General features: G+C 42.9%; 1 protein-coding gene across 1 annotated transcript in view; it reads right to left on the bottom strand.

Moving 5' to 3' along the window:
• Adcy2 (adenylate cyclase 2) overlaps positions 1–17,387 on the bottom strand; it is a 325,945-nt gene that overhangs the window by 214,492 nt on the left and 94,066 nt on the right. Inside the window, exon 3 of the mRNA XM_057789671.1 lies at positions 17,034–17,195. Within this exon, the coding sequence (XP_057645654.1) occupies positions 17,034–17,195 (162 nt within the window). The remainder of the gene's footprint in view (positions 1–17,033; positions 17,196–17,387) is intronic.

Genomic DNA, 17,387 nt, shown 5'->3' with positions numbered 1-17,387 from the left:
GTCTGCTGGATGATGACCTAGCAAATGACAGCAAATTTTAACAAGTTGTTAAATTTACAGCAAGAATAGAATTTAGGTATTTTTTTTTTTAATTTAAGAAATTACGTTTGAAGCCAAATAATGGTGGTAGAGCATGCCTGTAATCTCATGTGGGGAGTGGAGATAGGGGATCAGGAATCTTAGATCATCCTTGGCTACATGGGAATTTGAGGCCATCCTGGGATATATGAGATACTGTCTCAAAACAAAACAGAAAACAATTCAGTTTTATGGAGCAATTAAACCACTCTTTAAGCTTACCTTTCAGACAGCATAATCACTCTCCATAGCTGTGGGTGGACATGGAACTGTAATTATTCTGTCTGATACAGAACAATACAGAGCTAAACATCTTATGATTCACCCCTAACCGTTACAGAAAACATTACCGATGTCATGATTGATGTGAAATATGTCCTCCCATTTAAAAGTCTTGGGCAGTGGCTCTGTCTTGACTGTAAAAGCTCTATGTTTGTTTGTTACCAAAAAATGAGCCAGAAAAAGTGAGGGGTACGAAAAGCTATACTCTGAAAAGGGGCTGCCACTCACAGGACATGTGGCCACACCTTCAGTGTAAGGCCACATAAAGCCACATCCTCAGTCCAGTCCTGTTACCCTTCTTCTACACTTAGGCCATGGGCCATAGCTCATAAGTGGTTGGAGAAGCTCAAACTTGACCTGAGTTGCTCAAACTCATGTGACCCATTCATGCAGAACTAGAATCTGGGCTCACACCTTCCTGACTCCAGGATCCCCCATGCTGCTGTAGTAAGGGGGGGGGGCATGGCTTTAGCATCTGCTAGGAGCCCTAGATCTAAGGCAATGCTCTTCCTCTGCATAGACTTCCAGGGTAACATGGGAGCCAGACAGAGGGAAATGGACCTATTGCCCGAGCTTACTCACAGATTCCCAGATACCTGGCACACACTTGGGGTCAGTGAGGACTTCACACAGGTGATAACTAAGTTTTCTGTCAGGTACTGGCTAGGTGTCAATGCCAGAATGCTCCAGAGTGCAGAGTAGATGCAGCAGAACTGAGAGGACCCACAAGGATCTCAGAACCTATGCCAAGGAAGGAAGGGGCAGCCTGTACGAGAGCTGGGATTGTGCCTGTTGGACCTGTAGCTATCTCAATAGTCACAGGGCGGCCTGTTCTTCCAGTGGTTAAAGTGTAAACAGGCATTGAAGTCTTACAGTCTTCGGGTAGGTGTGTATGAGGCTGAGCTATTGCAAAGACCTGGGCAGAAAGGAAAGAACCTGGGGAACAGAAGACAGTGGAGAAACTGAGTCTCAGATCCAGTAGCTGGGAGGAGGATGAGCTGAAGAGGAAGCAAAGTGAATCACTCCCAATTCACAGGATGAATCAAGAAGGCAGTGGTGCCTTCCACACATGAAAAATTCATAAGCTGGGAAGTAATGAGTTGAGTTTGGAGACCCCTGCTGAAATTCTCGTGGGGTGCAAGCTGACTTGTATTGAAGATACACATGGAAATCTGGAAGCAGAGGCCGTCCAGACAATTTCTAAATCACATGCAAGTCAGAAGGTCAGCACTGAAATGGAAATCTTTACTTTGAGACATCATAAATATTAGATTTTAAAATCCTTTAAATAATAAATGAGAATCTCAATTTGGCCCCAAAATAAACTTGAGGTGGTTTGTAAGATTCCCATAAAAATGTTCTCTAACATCAGGATAAAATGCCTACCCACTCCCCGGCCTCTTCGCCAAAGCTCACACAAGCTTGAAATTCCCTACGAGAGAAGAGCCAAAGGAAGGAAATGAAGTCGCTGTGTTCTCGCGTTTATTTTCAGCTCTGCTCCACTCTGAAAGTCTAAGATGAACTTGAAAGCCGACTTGTAAGACACTCTATGGCTGACTGGCATGCCGCGAAATCTTTCCAGCAGTTAAGCAAACAGCAAGGCAGACAGAGGGCGGGAAAAGTATCCAGGGGGGATTCTGACGTCAGCAGATCATACAAGAACTAGAAATACCATGTTTATGGCAGGGATGCCACTGGAGGTCGCCTTAGCCAGTATGGGGTGGAGACCCTGGCTTCTCTGGGAGAAGGTGACCACATACTGGGACGTGAAATCCATGGTCTCTCATTCATGCTGGGAAAATTAGAGGTCAAACTTCTAAGGCACACAAACAGGAAGGGGAAGGGGAGAGATGGAAGACGTGTTGAGTCGTGCAGCAAACGCAGTTTAAGTGGTGTTGTGTCCATGTGTTCGCCTTTGGCAAGAAGGGCCCCAACCACACCTCCTAAGTTCTGTGTGATCAATGTTCTCGCCAATAAAGCCACTTTTTGCCCAGGCCAAAACCAAACACAAACCAGGCTGGCCATGAAGTTTCAAGGCATTGTAGGCATGAGTTGTGGTTCTTGAAGATGTCTGAAAAAGGTTCCCAGAGGAAGGCCATCAAAGTGGGGATAATCACCTGTGCTGTGTGCTACTGAACAGGTCTGACAGGATTTGCTGGGATGGTGGGCTTTCCACGCACCTCACCTGCACAGGTCTGGGTGTTCAAGTCACCTCAACATCTTCACTGGGATTTCTTATTTTAATCCAACAAATGCCAGCTGCTCTGGTCCTCTTAAGTGAGGTTTTGACATGGGGACTCTTTTCACTGGGAATGCCACCATGAGATCATCTACTCAAGTGGAGTCTGTACCATCTCCAGGAGGGTAAGGTTCGAGGATTCCCTCATGAAGGATCTGATCTGCCTCCGAGACCACTCTGCACTCACAAGAAACATTCCCTCCTGCCTTGTTAATAGGTCTGAAATTTGAGCTGCCCTTCCTGGACAATATTATGAGAGAAACATAAGGCAGTTTTCACTAGGTTGGTGGGCCCAGTTTCTGCTGCAATATTCTGAAAATACCCTTTGAGCCAGTGCTCTTTACTGCATGGTTACGTAGATAAAATAAGTCATTCTTCACTGGTCCAGAGACAGAAATTATATGGGCTAAATAAAAGCAAATATTTAGCCATTATTCTTCCTATGGGTCATGTGAACATCAATGAGGACAGTTCAATTTTGATTCACTTTTTCTGCCAATGAGCATCAATCCCAGATCCTCAAAATTCTATTTATACATTCCATTTCTTTCATTATTTTTGTAACTTTATTCTGGTTATTTTATAATACTGTAAGTTGTAAAGTTCAGAAGATGATTCAAATTCCATGTAAAGATCTGGGATATCCTGAAGACAGTAAGAGAATGACACAGACATTTGAGGAGGTTTTAGGATTGTTATCATCCTTTTTGTTATTGCTATTGTGCTGGTTAGGATAAGAATGTTGAAACTTGGTCCCCAGTTGGTATAACTATTTGGGAAGTATTAAAACTTGCAGTCTTCAGGCAGAGGTATGCCTCCGCTTTTCTCTGGCTGTGATCAAGGCAATTTATAAAAGAAAGAGTTGTGGTTTCAGAGACTTAGAGCCCATGGCCATCAAGACAGGGAGCATGGCAGTGGGTAGGCACAGCGTTGGAGCACCAGCTGAGAGCGCACATCTCTAGACACAATCACAAGGCAGAGGGGCCTAATTGAGAATGACTTGGACTTTTGAAACCTCAAATAGTCCCACCAATTAGGGCTCTTATTCAAACCTATGAACCTATAGGGGACAATTGTATTCAATGAACCACAAATGTGCATCAGTGGGGCCAGCTTGGAGGCTTTAAAAGCCTCTCACCAATCTGAGTGTGGACCACGATGTGAGCTCTCCGCTGCTGTTCCAGCCCTGCCACCATGCCTTCTCTCTGCCATCAGTGACACTAACCCTCTCGAACCATCATCCCAATTAAACTCTTTCTTTAATAAGTTAATAAGTTGGTCATGGTGTTTTATCACAGCAATAGAAAGTTACTTGCTGGGTTGTGGTGGCGCACACCTTTAATCTCAGCACTCAGAAGGCAGAGAGAGGCAAGTGAATCTTTGTGAGTTCGAGACCAGCCTGGTGTACAAGAGCTAGTTCTAGAACAGGCTCCAAAGCTACAGAGAAACCCTGTCTTGAAAAATCAAAAGAAAGGAAGGAAGGAAGGAAGGAAGGAAGGAAGGAAGGAAGGAAAGAAGGAAAGAAGGAAAGAAGGAAAGAAGGAAAGAAGGAAAGAAGGAAGCAAGAAAGTTAACTAATAAACTTCTCACAGCTACCTTTGGTAGATACCAGACCTAACTGATCAACACTTAAGACCCAGTGGGGCTGCTGAAGGAGGGTGAAGGCCACAAAAGAACCATCCATTGATTCTCTTTGCTTGGTGCTGGCAAGGACACCTGGTACCTACTGTGTGTCTACATTTGATCACATACCTGTGTGCTCCATTGTCCTATATCTCAGAGGTTTAGTCCTATGTTTGCCCATTTAATGTTGTTTACCTTAAGTGATGGGGCAAAAATATTTCAAAAAGACCAAGCTCTTCCACAGAGAGTTTACTTCAAGGCCCGTGAAATGTGTGGCAAAAAAGGGCAAGAAAGACACAAAGACACAGAAATGTGCTAAACTCTGATTGACACATCCCATGAAAGACAAAAACAGGTTTTCCAGGAGCATGTGGTGTGGGTGCCTTATTCACCCTCCATCCCCACATCTGTATGCCACCCATGGCCACTTAAGGCCGAATGCTGACACTGTCCCCCGCCTTAACCTCTTCTTTTCTACCCAGAAGCAGGCTTGTCTTTTGAAAGATGGAGCTAAAAGGAGACATGGAGAAAGAATGCTCGAAGATTAGAATGGACGACTTCTCTGCTCGGATGAGTTCAACTGTCAAACTGCAGTTCTTGGGCAAACCATCACAGGGCTTGGAATCCAAGTATAGTGTACATGTAAATATCTCCCCCTCTCTCTTAGTGTCTGCATCTTCTGTCCCGTCTTAGGTCTTGATCTATAGTTTGAGTTAAAATATAAGGTAGGTTTTTAAGAAGTTTTTGAAAACTCAATATTTGTAGTTTACCATGTGAAGATGATATTTCGTCTTCTCAGCCTGGGAATTAACTAGGTTCCCAAGGAGACAGGAAACACACCAGCCATTTATGTATTCAATATGAAATAACCGAGACACTGCTGTCTAACCTCCAGTGTAAGTATGGTGAGTATCAAAGGCAAGCAGGCACCAGAGAGGAGATCAAAGGAAAAGACATTGTAAGGGACATTCACAGAGGTGCTGATGGACATTCACGGAGGTGCTAACACGCAATGCAAGGAGAAGGAGCTTTGCTATTCAAGGGCCCACTCAGATGGATGGAAGCTGAGTCAAGATGCTTGACCCAATGAGACTGGGATATTCAAGAAGCTGAACTAGGGAAAGAAGAATATGAGCGATGCACTGTGAAAGTAGGATTTTTATCCTAGCCCCAGGATCATTTCCACTGGCTATGGAGAACCACAGTGATGCAGGTGTGGTGGTCAGGAGCCAGCGCTCAGAAGTTTGTTCTCTCCTTCCATTGCAGATTTGGGGGGTGCAATTCAGGTCATCATGACATTAGTTCACCCACCAAAAGTGCCTCAGCGAGTTCTAGTGACTATGGACGGGGGTCAGCAGCAGCAGCAGCATGGCCAGTGTGAAGCTCACGTGGAAGGCCTTGTTGGGAGAAGTGTGTCACTGGGGGCAGGCTTTGAGGTCCCAGAAACTGAAGTCACACCTAGTGGCTCACTGTCTCTTCCTGCTGCCCACCAATTTGGAATGCAGAGCTGTCAACTCCTTGTCCAGCATCACATCTGCCTGCATGCCACCATGCTTCCTGCCATGAAGATAATGGACTAAATTTCTGCACCAGCCCCAATTAATGTGTTCCTTTATAAGAGCTGCCGTGCTCATGGTGTCTCTTCACAGCAGTAGAAACCCTAACTCAGACATCATGCAAGCACTATGACATGTGTTCCATCTCCAGAATCCAGAATCCTAATCATCACATGCAGAAATGGCCCTGCACTCAAACACTCACGCTAAGTACATACACAATAAGTAATACCAATAATGAAATGAAATAAAAGCATTTTTCAAAAGAATACATAAAAAGCAAATAGAACACTATATCTAATCTTAATGGATTAAAACTATAATCAACAATAAATGTGAAAATTAAAAAAATAGCCTATTGTCAGAAAAAACATCATCACCAACAACAACAATGAAAGTTTTCTACACAAAACAGAGATGCAAACCAAGTTTAAAATATGCAAAAAATAATGGTAAGAGGTTTATATATCTAAGACTAAGAATCTGGTATCTATACAGCTGAGAAAGAAAAAAACTACGAGTTAAATAACAAAAATAAAGGAAAATTAAGATATTAATGATAATTATTGAGAGATATTTCATAAAGATATTAGTGAAAATTAAGATACTAACATTAAAAACACAAAAGAAAGTAACAAAAAATGAAGAAGCATAAAATAATGCATAGATCCAAAATTCACTATTTGAAGCACTAAAATAAAGTAAGAAAAGTATTAGTTGGATGAATCTGAAGTTGGAATAATAAGATTCATGAACAAATCTCTAATCAGAGAAAAGTAAGTAGAAATACAGAAAAAATTCAAAGCATAAATAGATTATTCAATTTTGAATGAGAAAGTCAGTATTTATAAAAGAATATAATTTAACAAAACCAACTCCTGGGGAGAAAGTAAATCTAAACAGAAACATTTTTATAGGAAAAACAGAAGATGGTATCTCTAATCTAACCTAGTTTAAGCTAATACACTAAACACTACAGTTCAGAGTATGTGAGTGAGGAAATCACTCATTGCTATCACTAGGGGTGTTTGCTCTTGCCATCCTCAAGACAGATGCAAAATAACTTCCCATCCAGAAAAAATCAAGCAGTAAACTATAGAAAAGTACATCACACCTCCAAAGGTGTAGTTATAGATTCTCAAGATGTGCTCAATATTGTGCAGTCTCGTCCACACTGGATATACAAGTCTGTAACAGTTCAAGACTCCCTTCTTTAAAGAAAAGGAAGAGAGACGAAAACGCCTGTAAATAAATGTAAATGGCTCCTTGCTTCCAATTATAAACTTCAGTTCTCTTAACCCCCAAGTTAGCCTCTGTTTAAAAGAAGACTTCTCTACTAAACTGAAAGTTAAACCAATGAGTCTACTTCATAGTCCTGCTGCTGTAAGTTTTTCTCCTAAAGGTAGCTTGAAAAAACACTCAAAAGGAAATGAGTTGGGGTGTTTTGTTTTGTTTTGAATAATAAAACAATCTACTTGACAATGCCATGGTTGCTTGCCTGAAGAACAAAGACCAAACACCAAGAGAGCTCAGGAGTGGTGGTTCATGGAAACCCATTGAGAGCTTGAGCTACCCCCACTCCTCTCCTCTCTTTCCCTCTCCTCTCCTGTTATCTCCCTCCCTTTCTCCCTCACCAGTCTTTCTCTAATCTTATAATGGGCACAGAGTCAAGGACAGTTGCTTAGTTGTCTTAGCTATAGAAAACTATATGGAACAATCATCATTTTTACTTTCCCTATGAATGAGAGTTTTATTTAACAAGGGTTAAATCCCCAAACACTCTTAATTCTGCTAGCTTGTCTTTGTTTTCCTGTTACCAAAAGTACTTTCCAAGAAGGTGTTTTCATATATTATGCACCACAGAGCTTAACATGCTCACTGATGTTGGAGAATCAGGGAGCCAGTGAGCAGCCTACAACAGCCATGAGGGAGAGAGAAGTGGACTGCAGATAACCATGGGTGTGTGAAACCATGGTGAGGTCAACATGAGGGAGAGAAGTGGAGCTGTGGATAATTGTGGGTGTGGGCACCCAGGGTGAGGCAAACAGTAGATCTCACAATTTTATGACTACTGGGATTTTCTATATATAATTTCTTGGGAATTAGAATTTTCCAGATTAAATCACAGAAGTTGAAATTAGAACATCCTGAATTTAGAATGGGGGTTATTACTAGAACCACTGTCCCCATGAACAGTAGAAGAAATGAAGATACAGAGACAGAGATTAGAAAATACAGCATTAATCCCAGCACTCAGGATGCAGGCAGATCTCTAAGAGTTCAAGGCCAGCCTGGTCTACAGAAGGAGCTCCAGGACAGGCTCAAAAGCTACACAGAGAAACCCTGTTTCAGAAAACAAAAAAAAAAAAAAAAAAAAAAAGAAAATACAGCATTGACAAAGCATAGAGTCATGGAATCTAAGTCCAAAGAGTAAGAGTCACTGGTTCACCAGAAGCAAGGATACTAGTATAAATAGATTTCCATTCTTCGTCTCTGGAGGCTACCAACCCAACCAATACTTTGTTGTCAAAGTTGTAACTTGTGAAGCCATGTCTCAGGGGCTTCCAAAGCCATGCCATCTGAACCTAGAGGACCTCAGACCCTGAGAATGAGCAGAGTAGCTTCTTGTCATCGATTGTGGGCTTGTAGAATCTTACCAGCATGAAGTTTGTCATCTTGGATCTGCAAAGCACACACCACAGGCTGGATAATCAAAACTAGACCCAAACCCTGTCCTGTTCAACTCTGTAGGTCATTTGCACTTTGATTATGACTTTATATAAAAAGTATTTTTATTTTCTGTTTCTCTTGAAGTCTCTGAAACCATATAAACCAAGCAAAAATATATTACTACTGCTATCTCCTGCTTATTGGGGGATAAGTATTAGTGCAGCTTGATGACGGGCTGTTTATATACAGTATCTGCTATGGCTATGATTTGAATCTGATGTTTTCACAGGCTTGAGCATTCAATACCTGTTCCCCAACAGGTGGTGCTACTTTGGGAGGCTATGGGATGTTTAGGAGGTGGAATCCAACTGGCCAAAATAGGTGTCTATGGCCAGGACTTTAAAAGTTATAGCCAAGCCTTGGATGGCAGTGTGCTCTTTGCTTCCTGGTACCACACACTCTCCTCAACGGGAAATGCATCACGCCTCCCTAATTCTCAGCCTGGTAAGTTTCATGAGCTTCCTGAGAAGGATGAGCCTCTATGCTCACCTGAACCGTATCAACAGAGATGGCCTGCAGCCATACCATTTGCGGTCCAGGTTTAGGAAGTTCACAAAACGTACAAGGCTCACAAACCCCCTCCCCTAAGGTTCTGTGAGCAGTGCCCAACTGCTAGGGAGAAGAGACTCCTCCATGTGGCAGCTCCCTGCAAGCTCCATAAGGAAGTCCAATGATGCTATTTTTGTGAGTCTTCGTCTAATCTCTTTGAGTTATGTTGCTTCTCCTGTTAATAACTCCACAACCATGTTCCTGGGAGTAACCCCCACGGAGGCATTTGTTCACCGAGCTGGAATTGGGTGGTATTACTTCTTTGGTATACAGTAAGTGTCCTATATGGGGGCAAACAGGGATTCGTTCTTGTTGCCACTGGAAAATATAGACAACATTCTGACACAGAAGGTTTGAGTTTCCTAGGAGAGACATAGCACCAAGACCCGAAGGGAGGAAAGGGAGTGGAACTGGGTGGAGGGAGAATTTGAACCACAGTTCGTGCTTTGGAAAAAAAAAACCATGAATGATCTGAGGCTGGAGCAACACATCACAGGGCCAGCACTGAATGGATATATATCCTAGACATGGTCACTCCACGAGATGGACCACCTTACCAGAGTCACAGGCAGGTCTCTACAGGCATTAGACAGTCCCCGTGGGGATAATAGTTAAAAGCCAGCATCTAACAGCATCTTCAAGTGCTGCCAGCCCAGATTGTCTGTGGGAGAAACTGGGAGTATCACCTCTGTGTCTACTACACACAGCTGTAAGGCAGAAGTGAGATCCAAACCCAGATCCTTCCTGATACCTAGAAGCTACCGCCCACCTCCCCGTGCTCCTTGCTACATCACAATGCTAATGAGCTTTGGAGTTTCCATAATGGTGAGTCTGAGCCTTGAGCCTGTCCACTAAGGTCTCTCATCTCTTAGGAGATGTGAAGTAGAGGACCAGTGTTCTCATGCTCTGGTGACTTCTGAGCTAACAGGAAACATGTTTCTCCCTCTGTCACCAGCCTGGGGAGGTTGCTGCACTCTGAAAATGTATTGGGAATGTCGTGCATCTGCCACCAAGCAGTTATTACCAATGCTCGATGCTCAGAGTGCTACGTGCCTGGCCCAGTTAAGTCCTTTTCATTTATTTCTTCATTTTATCAATTCTGCAGCCCCTGGAATGATTTCTCTGGGCTGTCCACCCTGTCTTGCACTGAACAAAATGGGGTGAATGCATCCCTACAATGTGACCAGTCAGGGACAAAGGCCATCATCATGCCAGGATAATCATTCCCATTTTGTAGATCATTAGGTCCAGCCACAAGTCTGTCTTTTCTTGAACTACACCCTAGAGTCCTGTTGTATCCATTCTCAGCCATTTGTTCTTCACAACGTGTCTTTTTCTCTTGAGAGGGACCCCTCAGGAAAACCGCAACCTTCTTACAGAGGACAAATTATAGCTACACATAGCAGGGGCTTCCTCATGTGGGCAGGTACACAGGGGAGGGGCCATCGGTGACCCCTCCCAACCCCTCAATGGTAGTGTTTATCTTCTCATTACCTGCTGTGTGCTTTAATGAATGTCATGGGTCAGTGTCTATCACAATCCACCTTCCTCCCTTAGAAACAAACATTTGTAATTCTCAAAGCTGCTGGGATTTATAAGTGTGGACCGAAAGACACACAAATTAGTGAAGATAGGAGGAAGATCACTCTCGACCTCTCAAATAAAATGCCAGCAAAAGTTGTAGAGTGAGCTTTGATAAATCTGTCACAGTGTAATGTGTGTGCAGAGAATGACCCCCTTTGAAGGATGCAAGTCACAGAGTTTGCATGAGAAAACCAACAGAGGATAGACATGGCTCACAGATTTCAATCCTTCTTCATTTTTAGGGAATCCCTCTTTTAATGTATCCTTTATCAAATTTTTCAGAACAGATCTGTGCTCTGATAGATTCCTGTCCTCCGCCTGTTACACACACACACACACACACACACACACACACACACACACACACACACCTGACTCATAAAGGCCACAGAACAAACCTAGACATCACTCTAAGACAGACAGGCTGCTAACTGCGAACCTGAAATCCAGTCTCCTAGGCTTGTGTTTTCACTGAAGAAACGACCAAATATTTTTAGTGTGATTTTACATCCTGAAGCCAGCATTAACGCTGCTTACTTGTTCTTTATCCCCTGTGCCCAAGGCAAGAATTCTCTGCAGTCAGATCAGGTGGTGTGAGGGCTGAGTGGGGAGGGTGGGGAGGGAAAGAGGAGCATGGATGCTTTCACATTTGAAAGTTCAGTCATGTGACACACCTATTTTCCCCATCCCAATCCCCCTTCCTTCCAAACTGAAATGAGTTTCAAACACATAAGCGGCAAGCAATATTTTACTAAAACAAAATATGAGTTATACTTAATCCATAGCTTTGTGATATAAAGAATTATTTCTTAATTGGGGGAAAATAATAATATTCAGTTCTTCTCTGAAAAACAAATAGCAGGACATAGATCCAAATTCCTAGCAATTAGTCCCTTCCACACCAGAAACTGGGCAGCTGGTAATCTGCTGTTCTTCCTTTGAGCTTCTCAGATTAGACCCCAAATGCAATTTAATTCCAGACTCCCATATACACTTCCTGATTACACTTCATCTCAGTTACATAACAAACCTACATCGCCGTTGATTACAAACTCACCATAGACTATTCGACATTAGGTTCAATGAAAATGCTCCACGTGTTTCACACTTAGATATATTAAATCCATCATAGCGTCAAAGAATCCTGTACCAATTTCCCTGACATCTCAGTAATCCTGTTAGAAAACCAATAAGCAATCCTTAGTCCATCTTCTTTCATAAATATGGATTCTTATATAACTGACTTGTTTAAATAAATCTATATTCAAATCCCCCCTTTCCTGGGGGAAAAGGATCGATATATGAAATGAAAATTCAGAACGTGCTGTGAATACCAAGGATATAGAGATGCAAGACTGACTGAAATTCAGATATAAAATGCAGCATGGTGCATAGTGTAGGAATGCCTGAACATTTCTAGAAGGTGGTTAGGCATCACGAAAACAGTGATGAGGACATCTGCAAGTGAGCAAGATGGGAACTGAACACGATACATATTTAAGATGTAAAAGCCTACTGAGCCTGGACCACTGCCCTTGCCTGTGAGGCAGGACTCCAGTCTTCCCTTCTCCTCCCATGGCTGCCTAACTGTCCACACCTCGGGCTCAGGCAGGATGCAGCCAGCACAATGGGGAGGGATGTGTGTGTCTCATCTTGCCTTCCCAACTACATTTCCTTTACTCTTCCTCTCTACAATGATGCAACTCAAAATTTGGTCATTCTTTGTCCCATCTCTTCTGCCCACTCTTTTGCTTCTCTCCTAGATAATGCAGTCATAGTGGCAGCCTCGCATGGATGGATCCTCAGATCCCAGAGAGCAGACAGGATTATAGACAAGTTGGCATGATGGGGAGACACCATGAAATCTGATATGGGAGCCTAGTTTTACAAGGAGATTAAGAATCATAGAAATTATTATTTTTTTTTGCAGCTGTGGACCAAAAAAAAATGCACACGTGCTTGTAGTGATATTTCATTTGTATTTTAATAAATACAGCTTGCCTGAAGTTCACAGAGTAAAACAGCAGCACTGATCAGCCTTACAGACCAGGCAGTGGTGATGCACACCTTTAATCCCAGTAGCCATACTAGTTTGCCATAGAAACCAGGTGGTAGTGGTGCACACCTTTAATCCCAGCACTAGAGAGGAATACAAGACAGGAGGAGACAGCCCTCACTCGGTCTCCTTCTGAGACTCCTGGAGGCAGGATCACCATTTCGGACTGAGGTAAGAGCCAGTGGCTGACTGTCTTGCTTTTCTGACCTTCAGGTTGAACCTGGGTTTTATTAATTGTGCTACATGTGCTGATGAAATATGAGCATCAGTTCCCTGCCTGCCAAGCAGGCATCATGCTCCCACCACGATGGACCGTATCTTCTTAAGGATGCTAAGCCAAGAAACCCTTTCCTCCTCTAAGTTAATTCCCTCAGGGTATTTTTATTACAACAATGGAAAAATCATCTGATACAAGTATGTATAACAACCAATACAGCTCTCAATATATGGGCCTCACATTGTGACGATGACAGCCGATAGCAAAAACAAACAAAAAACTAAAAAATACCCAACACATAGATGTTACCTCTAAACCTTCTCCACTGCACAGAAGCAGAGGACAGAGGCTGTAGTCTGCATAACTAAGCATGCAGTCAAGGCTGGTTTCATGTGGTGCATACCACTAATCCCAACACTTAGGGAACGAAGGCAGGGGGGTCAGAAATTCAAGGTCATTCTCAGCAATAGAGAGTTCAAGACCAACCTAGAGTACATGAAACCCTGCCTTGGTAAATAAAATAAATTAACGAGTAAATAAATGTGTAAAGAAGCAGAGATCTTACTCTTAGGGGTAGCCAGGGCAAAACAAGTCAAACCTGAAACCTCCTATTCTGTAAGAAAGAAAAGTTCCAAAAAGAGGAGGGTGTGCCCAGAAGGCTAAAGTCAGTTTGGCAGGGGTCCCGGAGATGCTTTTGTGACACACATGGTTTAACACATACAAAACAAAATGGGAAATACAGCACAAGGTGTGTGCAAATAATAAAAGAACTCAAAAGCTGAAGGGCAGGCTGTATGCCTAACCTTAAAGTTCCTTTCTACAAAGCAAGTATCATCAACAAAGACGCGGGTAGTAATTTTACAGCCGTCAAGGCCAGTGGACTCAGACTAAGTAGAGCTCATCACCCCTTCTACAACTCCAGGGCCTGTGGTCTTGATTCTTAACAAAGATGGAAACCTGAACCTGTTCCCCAGGAGACAGAAAACTCAAGTTAAAAACACTTCACTCTCAGTGGGCCTGTAACCTTCAAGAGTGTGGCTACCACGGGCACCAAAGAGAGAGCAAGGAAGGCTTCGGACTGAAATGCGGAGGATTAATAGCATATTGCCGTGGAGAAGGTGGGGGCAATCCTGTAAGAGTAACCAAGTGGCACGGACGTTCAGACACGGACAGATGCGTTATGCTTCTATAAGACATTGGAACTGCGGGAAAAACACTGGGATTGGGGCATCGTATTGGTGTGTGGATGTCACTTGCTTTTAAGTAGTTTCAGGAGAAAGTAATTCTCTGTATTGAACTGGTGACTTACTGATAAGTCTGTAATTACTTCAAAATAAAAGTTATTACATTCATTGAGGGGTAATACTTCAAATTTCTCCTGTGTTAGAGAGGAGTCTCTATAAATATCCATCATTAACTAAATTTCCTCCGTCATGGGATGAGAATGTTTTGAGACATATGGTGGCTAAATGCAATTCCCAAGAACATTAAACTCTGATATGCAGCACTGGAGAGGAGTGGTTTGCCCTTCAACCAGTACTTCACTTAACAGACAAGTAAGACACGATCTCAGCAGAGTCCCCATGCCAAAGATGCACCTTAATAAAACATTCTTAGGACGGACATAGGCTAGGCAGATTTTCTCCTAGGCAATACTTATCATAAGCATTGTGAATCAAAATACCAGTGGTATGTTTTAGGTTTTGTTCTCAGCAGTGGTCAAGAGTCATAAAGCTCATTGCTTCATACTTGTTTACATATGAATCAATCGTTCTTTTTAATAACAGTTACTACACTGCATCTTTTTTAAACCTATCACTGTATTCTACCCTTTTGGTTCTTGCAATTAAAGAATTATTGATGACATCAGAAGTGGATCACAAATTCTTCTCTTTCCAATGTTATCTTTATATGAAACACTAGAGCATTAAGTAATATTAAAATCATTTATATAGTTCCATAATTATCTTACCTCTAGCTGACAGCCATCATATTTTCCTATTAGTTTTGGGAAAGAGTTTTTTTTTAAAAAGCATAATAATCTTTTTCTGATTTCTTTCACTAACACAGATAACAATTCATCAAAAACAATTCAATACAATATAAAATGGCCTAGAACACACACACACACATTTCTTTGTGAAGCATTGACTTTTTCTATTTTTATAATTCTGTTTGATTTTTATGACAGCTATTAAGGCCTTACATCCTGAGAGTAATACTTCATTTCTTCATGAAGGAAGCAGGGAGATAGGTACAATGTGCCGGTATGTATGCAGTGCAGACCCCCACTGCACAGCTGCCACAACCATGAAACACCTAAGGGGCCACTGCTGGAGGAAGGGCAGCTTTTCCACGGTTGTGCTTGGAACATAAGTGGGCGGAGCAGACTCTGTATCTGCACTCGCTACTGCACACAGCTACCCACACAGGAGGCGGAGCTCCAGGTGCCAGCAGTAAACATGGTGCTACTGTTGGTGAAGAAAGGGGGCATCACCCACAAGGTGCAGATGGCAGAAGGCAATGCAGAACTGGGGAATCAGCTCCGGGTGGAACCTGCAATGGAAGTTTCTGGAACCCTCTCAGTCCACAGTGGGATCATCTTCCCCTCGAACGGCATGGAAGTTTCACAGAGTTGGGACTTGGGGTAAGTGGGAAGCTGAGAGTCAAAGGGCACAAATAGGAGGAACAAGGTTACCTGTAACACACACCACGCGTAGGGATGAGTCTGTAACCTCGTCTACTTAACAATCATTGCACAATGCATTTGCATATCAGCTCAGTGTGCTGTGCAGCTTGAATGTGGTCTTTATTTACCAACTAATCACTCTGCAGTGATACACTTCACCTTCAGTCAATCCTTTGTGTAAATGCTGGCTGGCCTCTGTCTGTGTCTCAGAGGTGCAGACCCAGAACACTGCATAGTTAGAGACTATTGCCTCTGTTCTCAGGGCAGACAGAGGGTGCTATGATGCCTTGGATTTCCTAATGACCTCAAATGGTCTTGTGTTGAAGGCTGATCCCTAAACAGCTGAGCATAGCAAAGGGATAAAAAGAGAGCTCTAACTTCATGAAGGGATTAACCCTTGATGGGTTCATGGGTGAAAGGCTGTCAGGGGGTGTGACTTCTCAGAGGAAGCCAGTCACTGAGGGCATGAGGGCATGACTCTGAAGATGTGTTTTGTTCCCAGAAACTTCCTTGCCATCTCTCTGCTTCCTGGCTACCAGGAAGTAAGCCATCCGCTTCCAACACATGAACACCCAGTTTCTCTCACTGCAGAGGTCAGGTTAGCCATATGGAAACCCCCTCTGTGTAGTCAGCATGCAGCTCAGAGTTAGAAGACTTACTTAGAATTCCATGGCTTTGGTTCAATTTCATCACAAACAAAAATTAAAACACCCTTTCTGAAAACTGGATCTATTAGTATATTTTATGCTGTGGACATAGCGGTTGTGACTACCCCCAAACAGGAAAATAAAAGCATATATTTTCAGGTTAAAAAAGACACTGTTAGGAATGACTCCAAATCACTGAATCTCATGTTTATGAATACACGTAATAGGAAACCAAATAGCTTTTAAAATGCTTTTAACTAATTAAATAGAATGGCTTCTTGAAATGCCACTTATTAGGAATGCACAAATTTGCTGCTATAGAGTTTTAAAGAACTGCTTTTTCAATGCTCACGGGTCTTCCAGAAGACTGAGAAACTCAAATGTTTCTTGTACTCTGTAAAGAGACAGGTTGGGGAGACTTGGCTTCTAATCACATGATATTTTATTCTAAAAGTAAGTGTCCTGAAATTGTAACATATAGTAAGATTTTAATGTATTCCTTTGTCTCCAAAATCATATCGCCACGCAGAAATCAGCAAAATGGTGCTTCCATCCCCAACTATCCTCTGAACGTTAGTTTCATTGCTGCTAATGGCTAAGTGACGATTGACCCGAACAGTGGAGGACAGGGCTGAACGGCCCTCGCAGACCATGTCAAGGAGCAGACAAGGAGCAGCTGCTGGAGAGCAGACAACAAGGATACCCTGAGGTCACCTGGCGTCTTCCACGGCTGCTGAGAAGGGCTGTGGAAGGCCACTGCTTCCTACTGCGAAGGGCACTCACCTGCCAGGACAGGTGCTCCTTGGCCCCTGGGGTTGCCGACAGGTAGGCGCTCAGCACGATGGTGTGAGATGAGGAGGTGAGGACGCTGGCGATGATGGCATCTCGCATGTTGAAGGGAAGCATGGTGTATACCACGAAGATGATAAAGAGGAAGAAGGACACCTATAGAAGGAAGGAAAACAGGAGTGTCAGAAAATCCCCATTCCTTTACTGTTTGAGCAGGCAGAAAACAAACATTCTCACTTGAGGAACAATGTCACAAACTCACTGAGTACAGAGATGAACTCAGTCTAGCCTACTGGGTAAAACACTTGCCATGGAAGCATGAGGACCCAAGATCAAGTCCCAGGAACC

This window comes from Chionomys nivalis, chromosome 15 (genome assembly GCF_950005125.1).
Source record: "Chionomys nivalis chromosome 15, mChiNiv1.1, whole genome shotgun sequence".
Taxonomy (NCBI): Eukaryota; Metazoa; Chordata; class Mammalia; order Rodentia; family Cricetidae; genus Chionomys; species Chionomys nivalis.
This window is presented reverse-complemented; position numbering and strand designations above follow the sequence as displayed.